The sequence below is a fragment of the Canis lupus genome, chromosome 16 (assembly GCF_003254725.2).
Source record: "Canis lupus dingo isolate Sandy chromosome 16, ASM325472v2, whole genome shotgun sequence".
Lineage (NCBI taxonomy): Eukaryota > Metazoa > Chordata > Mammalia > Carnivora > Canidae > Canis > Canis lupus.
This window is the reverse complement of record NC_064258.1, coordinates 27,510,495-27,529,389: the sequence shown is the minus strand read 5'-3', so window position 1 is coordinate 27,529,389 and position 18,895 is coordinate 27,510,495. Positions and strand designations below refer to the sequence as shown.

At 36.7% G+C, this 18,895-nt stretch overlaps 1 protein-coding gene across 1 annotated transcript in view; it reads left to right on the top strand.

Annotated features, from left to right (window-relative positions):
* Positions 1–18,895, top strand: part of ADAM9 (ADAM metallopeptidase domain 9) — a 138,347-nt gene that overhangs the window by 4,202 nt on the left and 115,250 nt on the right. Inside the window, exons 2-3 of the mRNA XM_025434316.2 lie at positions 5,844–5,941; positions 8,936–8,994. Coding sequence (XP_025290101.1) covers positions 5,844–5,941; positions 8,936–8,994 — 157 coding nt within the window. The remainder of the gene's footprint in view (positions 1–5,843; positions 5,942–8,935; positions 8,995–18,895) is intronic.

The following is an 18,895-nucleotide window of genomic DNA, read 5'->3' as shown; positions in this document are numbered from 1 at the left end:
TTGTTAATAGAAGCTGTGATCCCACCTACCTGAGAGGGGTGGCTAAGCAGTCTATGGCAGAGCCATACAATGAAATAGAGCATTGCCATTAAAATGACAAATGCGTGAACCATGTGGATTTCTGGAGAATTGATATAAAAGATATTAATCATAAAAATAAAGCTTAATTCAGATTGTACATGATAAATAACAATTAGGAGATCTGTTATGTATGGCTGTAAAGATAAGTCATTTATTCAACATGTAGTCATTGAAACTTAACTGTACCAGGGCAGGAAACACATGATCCATAAGATATATATATATATATATATATATATATATATATATAGACACACTTATAAGGTATCGTCCTTTGTCTCAAGAAACTGAAATTCCTTGCTAGAAGAACTTAAGTTCTCAAGGGAATTAAATCTTGTAAGTGGTTGGTGGTTTTCCCAAAGGGGCGCTTAAAAAAATGAACAACAGCAAAAGCTCTATTTCTTTTTAAATATGAATAGAGGTAAATGTAAAAAAATTATAACACTCAAAAAATGTAAGAAGGTAGGACATAGCAGTGGAAATTATAATTATTTTTGAATATACTTATTAATAAATGATATGTATTTATTTGGGATTGATCTTGTGAATGCAATGGAACTCTGTGGTTCAAAGTAACAGGGTTTTATGGGTCTAATTGCAGTAATTTCTCTTTTAAAATAATTCGGGCAACAAAATTATTTTATTCATGCTGTATGTGGAATTCAAGTTTATCTTCTATAGTGAAAGTATTTAAAGGTGGCTAATTGTTTACATAATAGGCAGGAAGGAAAGGAGAAAAGCCCATGGCTGAGAGTTCACATTTGTTTGCTTTGCAATTAAGTAGAGTTCTTTTAACTTGTTTCCTTCTACTCTAGTTACTATTATGAAACATATACTTAAACTTTCTCCAAACACAGTTTATGAAAAGATCTAAGGAGTTAGAGGAAGAAAGAAGTGCAGCTAACACCCTTTCCTTTCTTTCGTGAAGTTGAAGACTCTTTTAAGTTTCATGTTTCAGCTCTTATTTTTATCTCCAGCCCATGCTTCCTAATAATGTGATTTTTGATGGTGTGCTTATTTTGTCAAATCTAAAATCACAAATTTGTATTCTCTGTCTAGTTGACTGTACTAAGATTTTAATTTTCATTGTGAACCATATCTGTAGTGGTTTTCAACTGGGGGCAGTGTTGCCCCCAGAAGATATCTGGGGGATATTTTTAGTTGTCACACTGATGATTCTTGTGGCATCTAGTGGGTAGAAGCCATGAAAGCTACCTTGCATTGCAGAAGGCAGCCCCCCACAGCAAAGAATTTTCTGGCCCCAAATGTCAGCAGTGCTGAGGCTGAAGCCTTATACAAATAATGTGCATGTAATGTACTTCCTTTCTAGTAACATGGGAAACATGTTATTTAGTTCCCATGAGAAGTTGCTATTATTTGGAATTTAAAAAAAAAAGGGAATTTGGGAGAAAATATGTATATTTCTTATGATGTTCAAGAACTCCCTTTGGCATTCAGAAATATCCTTGGATTTTATTTTATTTTTTAAAAAGCTTTTATTTATTTATTCATGAGAGAGAGAGGCAGAGACACAGGCAGAGGGAGAAGCAGGCTCCATGCAGGGAGCCCGACACGGGACTCTATCCTGGTTCTCCAGGACCACACCCTGGGCTGAATGCTGCTCTAAACCGCTGAGCCACCGGGGCTGCCCAGATCCTTGGATTTTAAAACCAAGAAGTCAAGATTGGAATAACGGCTCGACATATAGAGGTTATTTTTGGGTACTATAATTTTGAAGATCTTATTAAAAATAAATGATTAATTGTGTTGTTTTTCTCTTTTAAAATGAGAAAAACAGAATATTGTTGTACCTTACTTTCCTATATCTTATTTTATTTTCCTATATTGGATTGTTATTCCTATTTTCCTATATTGAATTGTTATTCTTTACTAACAGTCTCACAGAAAAGATCCATGGTTTCAGACCCTGCCTGAAACTAGCTGTATAACACTATAAAGTCATTTAATGTTTCAATTTGAAAACTCTTCAGGGGATCCCTGGGTGGCGCAGCGGTTTGGCGCCTGCCTTTGGCCCAGGGCGCGATCCTGGAGATCCGGGATCGAATCCCACGTCAGGCTCCCGGTGCATGGAGCCTGCTTCTCCCTCTGTCTGTGTCTCTGCCTCTCTCTCTCTGTGTGTGACTATCATAAATAAATAAAAATTAAAAAAAAAAAAAAAGAAAACTCTTCAAATATCTGTCTGCCCAGTTGTAGTTCTCTTTTCTGAGACATGTCTTTTTCTCAATGATGTTTCTTCTGGGTTGTGATTAAAAAAACTTGAGTTGTTTAGCTTCTAGTGTTAATCGTTGCCTGAACCTGTTCGTGTATATATCCTTGACTATAATGATTTATTTAAAAAGCTTTTTAGCTTGAAATAATTCTAGAGTCACAGGAAGTTGCAAATCAATGTAGACAATGATTTACTTTTTGTCACACAAAGCGTCTAATCTCTTACCCACTAAAATAATTTTATTCCTGTCAACTGTTTGCACCACTTGGGACAGAACAGGAACTTGCAAAAAACTCAGACCGCCTGGAACACCAAAGGCAATAAGGCATTTCTCTAGTCCAGCTTGCAGGTGACTGCACGTGATCAGGAAGCCAGAAGCCACAAGCTAGAAACAAGCTCCAGGACCCAATTTATAGCAGGTGTGCTCCTACAAAAACCAGAGCAGACCAGTCAGAGCCAAATAGATCCCAGCTCTGATCTATTGCTGACTTTTCTCCTCAATGTAATGCTAAAAATTATGCCCAGAGGTGGAAACTAACATGCAAATAAAACCTACCTCGTTTGAAGCATGGTTTGTCAGGTGTGCCTGTGGGCCCAACTTCCTGTGTTTCCCTGACCCTACATGCCTGGATGTCACTCCTTTCCTGCCTCAGCCACTTTTAAAACTTTCCCTGGCCATTGTTCAGGGAGCCAGGCCAAGGACACTTTGCTTTATGCTATCTGCCTTTTGCTCCAGCAGAAGCCCCTGATAAAAGCCTTGCATGAAAATTCCTGTTTGGCTTCTTGTCAGTTTCTGTTGCCCAGAGAGCCCAAGAGTCCGGTTCTGTAACATCACAGTGCCTGTCCTAGTAGTTGAACAGATTATTATGATCCAGAGTAAAATTAAGGTAATATTGAAACTTGTATTTTTAAGAATTTGAAAACAACAAAGATCATTGGAGGTTTATTCTGGTTGAAAGAGTAGTCCTGTTTCCAGTTAAAATGGGATTAAGGATACTCTATTTAGTGATTTAAAGCCTGTATCTATTAAGGCCGTGGATTTCTTTTGACACGGTTCCCAATGAACAACTCCAAATATCTGAATGATATTTTATCATAATATGTTGTAAAGATGCCTTGGATTAGACCATGGTCACTTTTGTGAGTAATGGAGTCCTTTCTGAGGTTTTTATTTAGTGACTGAAAGCCACACTTAGGTAGTATAATATGCCATATTATAAAGACATAATGGGTTTAAAACTGAGTAATGAATTTGAAAATTGTAGTATGATATATATTGTATTGGATAGGATACAATATGTTTTCCTAATATATCTTTTAAAATCCCAAACTAGATGAGATTATAGACATTTTTTTTATCTACAATGATATCTTGGAGAAAGTTAGCTGTAAATGCTTCATTTTAATCTGTATTTGAGAAATCTGAGGGACATAAACAATGAATGAGTGAATGAGCACACAGGTTGGCGCCAAAGGAGGAGAGTGGGAGTTGGGAGACAGAGCAAGAAGGAATGGTAGTCTTCTAGGTGTGAGGTTAGTAAGGCTAATGAAAAGGAAGGAGCTTTGGGAGATGCTAGATAATCAGTACTTTAAATGGTTATGCTTTTGTATTGAAGGACTACTATTTTTTTCCTCCTTATAATTTCAGAAGTAAGATTATGAATTATTCATTGTAAAAACATTTGAACAATACAGACATAGTAGGGGGTACAGGAAATAAGTCCCAAGTCCTTATCTCAGTGCTCCATATCTTTCTCTGTCTGTTTATATCTAAACCACATTCTGGAGGCTTAACACTAGCATACACAAACAGAAAGACTGAGGGAAGAACAGACACGTTCTTCACTCAGTGGATCAGTGTATGAGATAATTTCATCAAGTGGAATTTCTTCCACAAATAAATACCCAAAAGGGGGTAGGAAGGGAAGAGGGACTTCCATAAGTTAAAGACTTATAAAATGCATGGACCTGTTGGGATCCTAATTCAACAAATCAATGGAGAAAAAAACAAATTCTGAAATAATCAGGGAATTTTGATGATCCCAAGAAATTATTGTTAGTATTTTTTATGTGTAATAACCATACCGTGGATAAGGTTTCTTTTTAAAGTCCTTGTGTCTTAGACATTGATTCAGAATATTCATGGACAAAATTATATGATGCCTAGGATTTGCATCAAAATAATCCAGTGTGTGTTTGAGGGAGGAGATACGTATGAAATTACGTTGAAGTTGGGTAATGGGTACACATGAGTTCATTAGTCTTCTCTCTGCTGTTGTGTATGTTTAAAATTTTCTATAATACAAATGTTTTAAAGTAGTTACCTGTAGGGAGTGGGATGAAGGAGAGACTTTTACTTTTCACTTTAATCAACTCTGCAGTATAGCATTTATGAAATATATTGTATTGCATATATGTAAGACTATAAAATGTTAGAAGTAAACATAAATATCATGAGTAAGTGTACCAAACTTGTTTGAAGGATTATCACAATGGAATAGATCCACTGAGTGAAAATGTCTTTTCTTCCCTCAATCTTCCTGTTTGTGTGTGCTAGTCTTAAGCCTCCTCATACTGAATACTGTTTAGATATATACAGACATATAGAGATATGGAATTTTCATCCATGGTCCTTAGGTGGTTACTGACCACCTACTTCATCAAGTTCACTGCCAAAATTGGCATGCCGTCAGCAATGATGCTGGAAGAGATACTGTGTTGGGTATATTGAGAGACTTTTTTTAAAAATTAAAAAAAAATTTTTTATTGAGAGACTTTGTGTAAAAGTCTCTAATGTTTTCCTAAGGGATTTACTGGGGCAATTTTGATTATACTCCATTTTTGCTCACATGAGGACTTTGGAACCCAAGCTCCACTTAGATATGATTCCACTGAACAGGATTGGATTGGGAGTATTTCTGCATGATTGTTTGAGTTCTTCACTGTTAATAAATTTTATCGGAAGTTTTTGTTTATAGGACACATTAGTGGCAGGAATATATTTTAATTGCTACATTGGTACATGTATATTTATTAGAGTTAATCTATCAGGCATTGAAAGCAACATATCCCTCTGATTGTCTTTGTTTCATAAGTGTTCCAATACCATCACAAGGAGTGTCAGTCATGGGTGAGGATGGAAAATGGGAGATGAGTGCACAGTGCTAGGCTCCACATGCCTTCTTCCCATTTCCCCACCAAAGCATGTCTTTTTTTTTCTTTCTTCTGTATATACCTTAAGATTTAAGAAAAAGGGTTAATGAAGTTTATGGCAAAAAATTGTTTGAAAATGATTGCTGTGTTTATACTGTGAAGATTTACATCCTTTCTAAGGCAGTATATTTTCCCCTTCATACTTATCGGGTATATTGCTTCTTTTTGTGTAAAAAATATATATACATACATACATGTATATGAATGTCACATGATTTTTCTGTGATTTGGGCACTCAGCTTTTGATTTCCATTACATTTTGGTACCATTTGGTTTTTCACATTCACTTGTTATATAATGTTTATTCCCTTTTCTGTAGGCTTTCAACAGACCTCACATCTCTCTTCTTATGAAATTATAACTCCTTGGAGATTAACTAGAGAACGAAGAGAAGCCCCTAGGCCCTATTCAGAACAGGCAAGTTATCTTTTGAAAAGAATGTATGTATTTAAATTTTACTTTTCTTTAAAAGATGACTGTCATTTTCAGCAGGGATTGTGTTGGCCAGTGAAGAGCACACCACCATATATATGGTGCATTATTCTAGTAAGTGATATATTGATCATTAGCTTTATTTATTTATTTATTTATTTATTTATTTATTTATTTATTTATTTATTTATGATAGTCACACACACAGAGAGAGAGAGAGGCAGAGAGAGAAGCAGGCTCCATGCACCAGGAGCCCGACGTGGGACTCGATCCCGGGTCTCCAGGATCGCGCCCTGGACCAAAGGCAGGCACCAAACCGCTGCACCACCCAGGGATCCCGATCATTAGCTTTTAAAAAAGACGAATAGTTACCTTGAAACATAACAGAATGAGATAGTTAAATTAAATTCTATGGCCAGGATAGGATGCTGATTATATAGATTTCTAACCTTTTTCTCACTGGTGAAGGTTACAGTGGTCTTTTCATAACAATAAAAATTAATCTCTCTTAGTTTATGATAGGTAGAATACATCACACTATATCTTTACAGACTCTGGAAAATAATAGTGTGTTATATGTATATATTTCACATATGGGAATGTTTATTCAAAAGTGAGTTCTATCTCCATATCAGAAGAAACATTATTGTGCTGTTAATGGGGTAACCAATGCACAAAAATTATTTTTTATACTATTTTTTCCTACTGTAAAGTTCAGAAATAATACATTTGGAATTCAATTGATTTTGCAAACTCTTCAACTTTACGGAAGTATAATTTAACTTTATTATAATTTAACAGTAATAGGTAATGAAGGATAGAATTTAGCTTATTATTGTTGAACTGCTGGTATATCCATAAATAGAAGGCTGCTTGTACATTGTGTAGGGAGGGCCTTGTAAAAAGAACGCTGGAGTTTAGAGTTGGGAGCTTTTAATTTAGCCCTCCCTCTGAGTACTGCCACTAGTCGAGTAGATCATTCAACTCTAGTTCTTCTCTATAAGTAAGGAATAAATGGCCTTACAATATATAATTCTTCCTTGGTTTTGTTTTGAACTGGACATTCTACCATTTGATTATGTTTTGCCTTAGAATAGAATGAATGTGTACTTGCTTCATTATTTTCCTCCTTTTCTTCACTTTTTAGCACAGGGACTATGCTTTCTACTTTATTGTGTCTGTGACTTTATCTGCATCAGTGTTGTATCATAAATGTATGTGATCATAATAAATGTTATTCATGTGCCCTGATAAATATTTGGAGAAGTTGAAGCAGTTTGGGCACTGGAGACATGGCAGTGAACAAAACATAAAATTCATGTTCTTAGGGAGTTTTCCATACTAGTGGGATGGCGATGGGGGGAGGAGACAATAGACAAATATTATAGATTAATAATATGGTTTACTTACAGTTCTTGAGAAAATTATACCAGGAAGGTGGATAGTAAGTGCTGGAAGTGAGGGTAGGGATGGGGTTAGAGGGTTTGTGGTTTTAATAAGGCAGACTGGGAAAGCCTTATTGAGAAGCTGACCCTTCTGTAAAGACCAGAAGCAGGGGAATGAGCAATCCAGGCAGATATTTGGGGAAGGAATATAGTATCACAAAATAATTCTCAGACTCTTCAGAATTCTTCTCAGATCATATGACAGAGGTGCTTTTATATCCTATGATTGGCCACGGTCAAAAAGGATAGAACAGCACATGCCAAAACTGACAATGGAAGGGGCTTGGTGGTGGTGGTTTTCTTTCCTTTCTTTTGTTTTATTTTTAATTTTGATTATTTTCTTATTGAAGTACAATTAACATACAATGTTATATTAGTTTCAGATGTACAGTATAATGAGTCAGTAGTTCTCTGCATATACTCACCATGATGAGTGAAATCACCAAACAATATTATTACCACCTTATTGACTCTATTCCCTATGCTGTACTTCTCATCTCCGTTGTCTTACTTATTTTGTCACTGGAAGGTTGTACCTAGGAGCTTGGTATTTTTGATGCCTACGTTGAGATCAAGGTAGATCACAGCTCACACTCAGGTTGTGGAAATAGAGCACCAGGATTTGTCACTTTGTGGAGGTGTTAGAAGTGGGCTTTTAGTGAGCCCTAGAAGAAGGGAATCATACTATTCCTTGGCAAAATGTTACCCTAGAGTCCAGAAACAGTAAGGAAAATCAGAGGACACTTCTGATATTATTTATTTAGTTCCTCTATGACTTTTTCTTTTATTAGAGTTAAGGCAGAGTGGAATCTCATAGTTCTAGTGATCACATTAAGTGCTTCTGACTAATGAAGTGGTGAGTTGCTGGGGATGTTGTTTGGGGTAGAGAAGAGGGACCCATGAACTTGAGAGTAAGTGCAGGTTATTTTACCTCAATTCATTGACTCAAATACTGTCAGTTGTAAGGCACACCATCGTATAATACACCACTAACAAGGAAAGAAACAGAGTCCTGTTCGACTGCTGGGCCTCTGTATGATGCATCCTGATTTCAGAGATGTTCATTTGAAGGGGATAAATTTAATCAGAAGTGATGAAATGTGGTAAGCTGTGTGAAGATATGAAATCATGAGTGCATGAATTTCAACTTTTTGGGTAATGAACTAGAGACAGTCTCTTGAAACTAAGAAATTCACTTCACTTAAACAAAAGGTTTTACACTGTAGGTAGTACATGGCCAGATTTCACAGAAATAATTCCTGAAGTTATAGCTGAAATATAAATGAATTTAAGGAGAGTTTAGATGGACATCAGATGATTTCTGCAATAGGTTATTTAAAGGAAGGTTGGGATGACTAGAGTATCTTTTTATTATTTAAAAGTAGTTACAAGGTTCTGTAAAACAATTTCAGTTGGAGCTAAATGATTTTATTTAGGATGGAATTTCCAGTGTCTTATAAAATACCAGTTGTGAAAAGTAATTTATAAGATGGTATTTTATTGTGGTTTTTTTTTTTTCCTTCTCTGCATTTAGGTGTCTTATATCATTCAAGCTGAAGGAAAAGAGCATATTATTCACTTGGAAAGGAACAAGTAAGAAATTTAATTTTCTTTGGCTTTTTGGTAGTTTGTTTAAAAAATAGTATGTTTTTAAAGATAGTAAGCTTTAAGTTGTTTATTTAAATAGTCTACTTAGCTAGATATTATTCAGTAGATTAATAAAAAGATGAGAAAAACAAGAGTAGTAGTATGGAAAAGCCATACTATTTTGGGTTTCAATTAATATTAGAACAAGGAAAAATATATTAAAGTCAAAGAAAGTTGTATTTCAGAAGAAAACTTTTTAACTGTGATCAGCCCAAGGAACAACTGAACAGGGACAAAGAAATCTTTAATAGTTATGCCAATCTGCTACTACTGCCGTATCAAAATACCACAGACTTAAAAAAAAGGAAGTTTATTTTCTCACAGTTCTGGAGACCAGAAGTCCAAGATCAAGAGGCCAGCTGGGCTGGTGTCTGGAGGGTCTCTCCCCTTGAGTTGCAGATGGCCATCTTCTCATGCTGTGCTCACATGGCTTTCTTGGTATGGGTGGGGGTGGGGGCTGTGGAAGGAGCAAGTTCTCTGATATGTCTTCTCATAGGGACACCAATCTTGTCAGCTGAGGACCTCACCCTTATGACATTTTTCAACCATAATCACTTCCTTATTAGCTTCATTTCCAAATATAGCCACATTGGCTATGAGGGCTTCAACATATGAGGTTTTTCTGCAAAGGTTGAGAGTAGGGAGAGGGGACACAAGAGTAGTCTCTTACCTCTCCCTTTTAATCCTTTCTCCACATTTTGATATATTTTCACCTGATCCCACTTTGGTAATCTGTATTCTTTGGCTGCCTTTTTGAAATGCCAAGTTTGTAACCATGGTGAGTCACCGTCATCTACTTTCCTGTGGCCTGTCTCTCCCCTTTCCTTTTCTTCTTTCTTTTCTTCTTTCTTTCTTTCTTTTTCTTTCTTTTCTTCTTTCTTTCTTTCTTTCTTTCTTTCTTTCTTTCTTTCTTTCTTTCTTCTTTCTTTCTTTCTTTCTTTCTTTCTTTCTTTCTTTCTTTCTTTTCTTTCTTTCTTTCTTTTCTTTCTTTCTTCTTTCTTCTTAGATTTATTTATTTCTTTTAGAGAGGGAGAGAGAGAGAGAGCATGCCTAAGCTTGAGGGGTGGAGGGAAAAGGAGAGAGTCTCTAGCGGACTCCATGCTGTGTGCCGAGCCTGATGTGGGGCTCGATCTCATGACTCTGAGATCATAACCTAAGTCAAAACCAAGAGTCACACACTTAACTGACTGAGCTACCCAGGCTTTCCCCCTTTCCCTTTATACAGCAAAACTTCCAATATCTTTAGCGAAAGATCCTAGGGAAAGAGCCACCTAATAAGCCCATTTACAATGAGGTGTGAATGAGGGGATGTAAAGTGTTTCTAAGGAAGCATCGGCCTGGAACCTCTCAGCAGCGTCTGAGAGTTTTTGTCAGACATGCAAATTCACCGGACTAACCCTAGAATGAACCAGAATTTTGGAAGGTGTCATAGCAACCTGTGTTTTAACAAGCTTTCCAGATGAGTTTTGTTCATCCTCAAGTTTGAGGAAAACTTTATCTAGAAGAGGATGTTAACCCAAAGGATTTGAATTGCTCTGGCAGAATTTCAGGCAGTGCAGCAGATATTGTCAGACAGACTTTCTGAAGCCTTCTACTGTATTTGATGGACATTAGCATTTATTGAACATTTTCTATATTCCAGGCACTGTATTAGGTACTTTTAGGTATATTATTTATTTAATTCTCACAAAATTCCTGAAGGATCTTGCTTCACTATAATGTAATAATGTCAATATGTAAAAAATATCTAATAGGGGATCCCTGGGTGGCTCAGTGGTTTAGCGCCTGCCTTTGGCCCAGGGCGTGATCCTGGAGTCCCAGGATCGAGTCCCACATCGGGCTCCCTGCATGGAGCTTGTTTCTCCCTCTGCCTGTGTCTCTGCCTCTCTTTCTCTGTCTTTCATGAATAAATAAATAAACAAAATCTTTAAAAAAATGTCTAATAGGTCTAAATATTTTCTTCTCTTTCTTTCTGTAGGAGATGTAAATTAATTAAAATTATGTCAATAAAATAATACAGTTGATCCTTGAACAATATGAATTTGAACCAATGAGTCAACTTATAGGTGGATTCTTTTCAGTAAATATATGTACAATACTGTAGATGTATTTTCATTTCCTTATGATTTCCTTTTTTTTTTTTTTTTTTTTTTGAGACAAAGTGCTAGCACAGGATGGGGAGGGTGGGGAGAGTGGTAGAGGGAGAGGGAGAGAGCAAAGGCAGGTTCTCTTAGGCAAATTCTCTGCCCAGTGTGGAGCTCACCATGGGCCTCAAATCTTACAACCCTGAGATCATGACCTGAGCTGAAATCCAAAGTCGGACACTTAACTGACTGAACCACCCAGGTACCACCTTATGATTTTCTTGGTGACATTTTCTTTGGCTTACTTTATTGTAAGGATATAGCATATGATACATACAATGTGTAAAATGTGTGTTAATTGGCCACTATGTAAGGCTTCTGGTCAACAGTGGGCTGTTAGTAGTTAAGTTTTTGGGGAATCAAAAATTCTATCTGGGTTTTTTCTCCAATTCCTGCTGACTTTCTGCCGGGCCCGTTTCCTTTCCCTTATTGGCATAATTTTGTCAAGGGTAATTTGGAACTTCGTTGTCCTCTTTGGGAAACTTGAGATCTTCCCATCTTGACTCCCGATACCTCTGCTTCTGCTCTTTCTTCCTCCTCTTATCACCTTCAGTCTTTCCTCTAGTTTCTTTGAATTCTTTGAGATGTACCTCTTCCAGCCCCTGCTACCTCCAACCCTCTGTCCACCCTGTTGACCTTTCCTTTCCCATTTCAGCCCCTCTGCTTTCTATAGCCCCTGGAATTGTAGGCACCTTGGCCTCCACTGGGGCCTCTCAAGGGAGCCAGGCACCCCTGAAAGCAGCTCTCTGAGGCTCAGAAGAGGAAAAAAAAGCTATTTGGAATAGAGTTGGACAGTTTGTCTACTCATGGACTTTGGAAATGTCCAAACAGCGCTTAGACGTCTTCTCAGTCACTCCCCTAAAATGTAATCGATTTCCTTCATAAGAGTCATAGCACAGAAAAAAAAAAAATTAAAGTCTCCACAGTTACTGGTAGGCGGGTCACCTCAACTTGGTCCATTTGCCACAAACATAATTCGGATGAAAATGCAAGGTGGAGATAAACCAGTGAGATCATATTACTGTTTTACTGGCTTATGGCTAATATTTTGGAATGGAAGCTATAAGATTCTATTTGTATGTATCTGTATTATATGTGTTTATACATATGTATGTTATGGATGTGTGGTAGTTTCCCGCCTCTGGATGGTATTACGAAATTAATTTAAGAAATCCCTTAAAGGAGGGGTGCCTGGGAGGCTCAGTCAGTTAGGTGTCTGGCTCATGATTTTGACTCAGATCATGATCTTATGGGTGGTGACACTTAATATAAATTTAATTAAAACTCAGAAATATAGAAGCTAACCCTAATCTTTGTTTTTTTAAGTTCACATGATTTGGGATAATCTTTGGTAAATAAAGTTAGCTTTAAAATTACTGATAAAGTTATTGGTAAACTGACAATTTCAGAGTTATCAGCATTAAATATGTAATTTAGATACAAAGTTTTTTTTCTACCTACATTTACTAATCAAACAAATTTATATTATCTCTGCTGGATGTTTAAGATTATAAACTGTAAATCTAACCTAAAAAATGTATTAATAAAAGGAATTGCTTAGTGCATGTCAAGCACAGCAGTTAAAAAGGAAAAATTGTATGTATAACTTTGTAGGTTCTTTAGGTTGTTTGCTTCTGTGAATTTTTTTTTTTTTGTACTTGCTTGACTTGTTAATAGGAAAAATTAGTTAAGATGTGCATGGTTAGCTTTGTTTAGTTAATGTCTTATGAAGTTTTCATGTAATTCAAGCAGAATTATTAAGATCAAGTAAATTAAATAGATATAAATGGGATAAAACGGTATAAATGAACTCAGTGATCATCCTGTTTTATAATAGGTCTCCTTAAAAATAGTTTCAAAAACCTTTTTCATAACTTTATTATTTTTTTTAAATTTTTTTAAAAAAATTATTTATTTATTTATTTATTTATTTATTTATTTATTTATGATAGTCACAGAGAGAGAGAGGCAGAGACATAGGCAGAGGGAGAAGCAGGCTGCATGCACCGGGAGCCCGACGTGGGATTCGATCCCGGGTCTCCAGGATCACGCCCTGGGCCAAAGGCAGGCACCAAACCACTGCGCCACCCAGGGATCCCTTTTCATAACTTTAAATGTTCAATGTATACTAAGTTAATGAGGGATATGTATTGACTTAGATCTCATTTCCAAATTAGAGAAAATATTGAAGCATTAATTGCTGAACATTAATTTTATTTACCTTTAGCATCTCATTTTTAATATGATATAGAAAAGCTAAAAATATTTGAGTCTGTAAATAAACATAAAATTATACTATGAAAAAGACACATGTCTCTAGGAATTATGAAATGATAATATTCTTAAACTGGTTATAGTATGATAGTATGTGATTATGTGGTACTATGTGAGTTTACAATTGCCTGCTTCCTACTTTTCAGTGAAAAGTTGGGTTTCTGATGGTTAAAAATATGGTCAATATTATGTAAATGAAACCACTAGGAATAATAAGGGTAAGGAAAAAGAGAACTATGCAAGGAAAGTAAGATGTATTTTTGGTAAGATAAGGCATGAAGGATGTGTTTTTGTTAACGGAAAAAAGAGTAATTTTGTAGTAAAGCGAAAGGACTGATGTTCCAGAATGAGAAAAGAGTAGGACAAAAACTGAACGGATATAAGAAACATTTTTTACAAGCTTTGTGGAAAAGGAATCTTTTCTTTCCTGGTCAAAGCTGGCCAAGACTGGATGGATTTATTTGTAAGGTTTTAATTTTAATTTAATTTATTTATTATTAATTAATTAATTAATTTCTTTTTGGAGTTCAATTTGCCAACATATAGTGTAACACTGAGTGCTCATCCCTTCAAGTGCCCCCCAGTGCCCGTCACCCAGTCACTCCCACCCCCTGCCCACCTCCCTTTCCACTACCCTTGTTTGTTTCCCAGAGTTAGGAGTTTCTCATGTTCTGTCTCCCTTTCTGATATTTCCTTTTTTTTTTTTTAAATAATAAATTTATTTTTTATTGGTGTTCAATTTGCCAACATACAGAATAACACCCAGTGCTCATCCCGTCAAGTGCCCCCCTCAGTGCCCGTCACCAATTCACCCCCACCCCCTGCCCTCCTCCCCTTCCACCACCCCTAGTTCGCCTCCCAGAGTTAGGAGTCTTTATGTTCTGTCTCCCTTTCTGATATTTCCCACACATTTCTTCTCCCTTCCCTTCTGTTCCCTTTCACTATTATTTATATTCCCCAAATGAATGAGACCATATAACGTTTGTCCCTCTCCGATTGACTTATTTCACTCAGCATAATACCCTCCAGTTCCATCCACGTTGAAGCAAATGGTGGGTATTTGTCATTTCTAATGGCTGAGTAATATTCCATTGTATACATAAACCACATCTTCTTTATCCATTCATCTTTCGATGGACACCGAGGCTCCTTCCACAGTTTGGCTATTGTGGACATTGCTGCTATAAACATCGGGTTGCAGGTGTCCTGGCGTTTCATTGCATCTGCATCTTTGGGGTAAATCCCCAGCAGTGCAATTGCTGGGTCATAGGGCAGATCTATTTTTAACTTTTTGAGGAACCTCCACACAGTTTTCCAGAGTGGCTGCACCAGTTCATATTCCCACCAACAATGCAAGAGGGTTTCCCTTTTTCCACATCCTCTCCAACATTTGTTGTTTCTTGCCTTGTTAATTTTCCCCATTCTCACTGGTGTGAGGTGGTATCTCATTGTGGTTGATTTGTGTATTTCCCTGATGGCAAGTGATGTGGAGCATTTTCTCATGTGCTTCTTGGCCATGTCTATGTCTTCCTCTGTGAGATTTCTCTTCATGTCTTTTGCCCATTTCATGATTGGATTGTTTGTTTCTTTGCTGTTGAGTTTAATAAGTTGCTTATAGATCTTGGATACTATAGTCCTTTATCTGATACGTCATTTGCAAATATCTTCTCCCATTCTGTAGGTTGTCTTTTAGTTTTGTTGACTGTTTCTTTTGTTGTGCAAAAGCTTTTTACCTTGATGAAGTCTCAATAATTCATTTTTGCTTTTGTTTCTTTTGCCTTCATGGATGTATCTTGCAAGAAGTTGCTGTGGCCAAGTTCATAAAGGGTGTTGCCTGTGTTCTCCTTTAGGATTTTGATGGAACCTGTCTCACATTTAGATCTTTCATCCATTTTGAGTTTATCTTTGTGTATGGTGTAAGAGAATGGTCCAGTTTCATTCTTATGCATGTGGATGTCCAATTTTCCCAGCACCATTTATTGAAGAGACTGTCTTTTTTCCAGTGGATAGTCTTTCCTCCTTTGTCGAATATTAGTTGACCATAAAGTTGAGGGTCCACTTCTGGATTCTCTAATCTGTTCCATTGATCTATGTGTCTGTTTTTGTGCCAGTACCACACTGTCTTGATGACCACAGCTTTGTAGTACAACCTGAAATCTGGCATTGTGATGCCCCCAGCTATGGTTTTCTTTTTTAAAATTCCCCTGGCTATTCGGGGTCTTTTCGGATTCCACACAAATCTTAAGATAATTTGTTCTAACCCTCTGAAGAAAGTCTGTGGTATTTTGATAGGGATTGCATTAAATGTGTAAATTGCCCTAGGTAGCATTGACATTTTCACAATATTAATTCTTCCAATCCATGAGCATGGGATATTTTTCCATCTGTTTGTGTCTTCCTCAATGTCTTTCAGAAGTGTTCTATAGTTTTTAGGGTATAGATCCTTTACCTCTTTGGTTAGGTTTATTCCTAGGTATCTTATGCTTTTGGGTGCAATTGTAAATGGGATTGACTCCTTAATTTCTCTTTCTTCAGTCTCATTGTTAGTGTATAGAAATGCCACTGATTTCTGGACATTGATTTTGTATCCTGCCACACTGCCAAATTGCTGTATGAGTTCTAGCAGTCTTGGGGTGGAGTCTTTTGGGTTTTCTACGTACAGTATCATGTGATCTGTGAAGAGGGAGAGTCTGACTTCTTTTTTGCCAATTTGAATGCCTTTAATGTCTTTTTGTTGCCTGATTGCTGAGGCTAGGACTTCCAATACTATGTTGAATAGCAGTGGTGAGAGTGGACATCCCTGTCTTGTTCCTGATCTTAGGGGAAAGGCTCCCAGTGTTTCCCCATTGAGAATGATATTTGCCCTGGGCTTTTCGTAGATGGCTTTTATTTATTTATTTATTTTAAATTTGCCTTGGTATCAATAGCACATAGATATCAAACCATTATTTGTTTTTTTTCTGTGTTAAAACCAACTTTTCCTTAGGTTATTTGTTTGGTCTTAATAAAAAATTATAAGAAAGATTGTTTTTCTTTACCTTTTAAGTAGTATGCCTGGGAAAACAAGATTTTGTGTTTAAAATAATTTCCTGTGCTTCATATTGATTTGATCATTTGATTAATGAAAATCAGGTCTTCTCAATAGTAAGAGGGTAAGAATTTTTACAACTAGGTAACTTCCTGTATTTGTCTTTGAAATCTTTTAATTGTGACTGGTAATATGGATAACTAAGGATTGTTTCCCAGTAACCTGTGATCCTGTTTAGACAGATGATCAAATCTTTTAACCTTTGTGACAACTTTTCCACTCCATGTCAGCTCTGAGAGGAGTCTTTTTGACCTCAAATTAACTTTTTTTCTAGATGACCCTTGGAAAATCTCATAGGTTTTGTCTCTCTCCTAATAAAAAGAGACATGTTTTACTACTTAGGTTTATTTGATATGTTGAATTAAATGGGAAGCTTTGTCAAATAGGTGATGATAAACTTTTTTAGGTTACATGTGTATGGATATACACGTAACAGGTATATATTGTATTTGTTCATAGAAATTGTAAGATATTCATAGAAATTTGTCAATAACTTTGTTATTATTTTAAGTTGATGTCACAGAAATAATAAAATGTCCTTGTCAATAGCATTATGATGAACTCTATCAGATCTTTAACCACAATAATTCTTTTTTTTTTTTTAATAATTCTTTTTAAAGATTTTATTTGTTTATTTGAGACACATACACACACACACACACACACACACACACACACACCCCAGAGCATAGGGAGGGGTAGAGGGAGAAGCAGACTCCCCACTGAGCAGGGAGCCCAACCTGGGGCCTGATCCCTGGACTCTGGGATCATGACTTGAGCTGAAGGCAGATGCTTAACCTGAATCACCCAGGCGCCCCTAACCACAATTATTTTTAAGTGTTTTGTCGTTCAGAGACAGTTATAATTTTACTGTGATTCTTCTCTGGAAGTGCTTATAACCAGCTACCGCTTAGAATGGTCCTTGATGGCATGACTTGAAAACTTTGAGACCTGCCATTGGATTGTGTAAGAATTTCCAGAACTAATGAGGAAATAGTTGGATTCTTAAAGACTGCTAACCCAGGATTAAGTAGAACAAGTCTCAATGACATGAGCCTGAATGAACAGATGAGGATGATTATAATTTTTTATAACATTTTGTTTGAAACATTGCTGGTTCTTTAATGCTTTCTTTTTTTTCTAAATTTAAGGAAAACTTTCTCTTTTCTTAAGCTATGTGCAACTTAACAGCAATTTGTAACTTATACCTTGGTAAACAGAACTGAAGCACTGTCTTTCCTTCTGACCTGAGCCCTCCAGAGATTGAAAGCTCTTAGAGAATATTTTCATTTTCATGGCAGCATAGTTATTTACATAAGTTCCTTGAGAATCTGTTCTCCTTGTAACGGGTGCCATTGGAAACCTTAGTTACATACCAAGGTTTTTATCTGGAATGTCATATTTGAGAATGATAGATATCAGATCAGATATGTCCAGACAGCTTTGAGGAACTAAGGTTGACTATAAGGAGCCAAAGTTCATAAACCACACCCCTTGGCAAAATCAGCCTATATCTGGCCTACATGTCTTTCTGTCTTAAAGATGAGTAAGGAAGCTCATTTCTGGCAGGTCCAGGAACCTCAGGGTATTTTGAGAACCTTGAGAAGAGAAGAATTCTCCCATATCTATAGGGAATGCAGGCAAAATCTGGTGGCGAGATCTTGATGCGGCTTCCCAGCCTTGAGAGGCTTTTAAAAGTCCAATCTGAGATTCCTTATGAAATGTTCCAGCAAATCAAACTCAAACAAGGGCCTATGCAGTCAATCACTATTTTTACTGCACTTATGTAAATAATCAGACCAGATGTAATGAAACTAGACTTACTTTGCAAGCAGATTAGTCTTTGAATTATCTTTGACAGAAATAAGGGTAACTGTAGAAGTTTTTTGTTGTTGTTGTTGCAGTAGAAAACTGTAGTGTACCTTTGCTGGCTTGTCTTGCACATTTTGCCGGTGTTTTTTATTTTTATGTTTTCCCCCCAAGATTTATTTATTTATTTTAGATAGAGATACAATGAGTGCATGTGAGCAAGTGGAGAGGCAGAGGGAGAGAGTGAATAGCAAGCAGAATCTGTGCTGAGCATGGAGCCGGACATGAGGCTTGATCTCATGACCCTGAGATCAGGACCTGAGCTGAAATCAAGAGTCAGATGCTCAGCCAACTGAGCCTCCCAGCGGTCCCCCATTTTGCCAGTTTTTTTCCAAATCCTAAAATCTAGTTTCCTCCAATAGCTGGCTTCAGCTCTCCAAATTAACATTTTCAGTTTTTTTCCCTTCTGACTTGGAATCATTGAGAATCAAGACCACCCTTTTCCTGAAGATCTGCAAGCTGAAGCTGGACA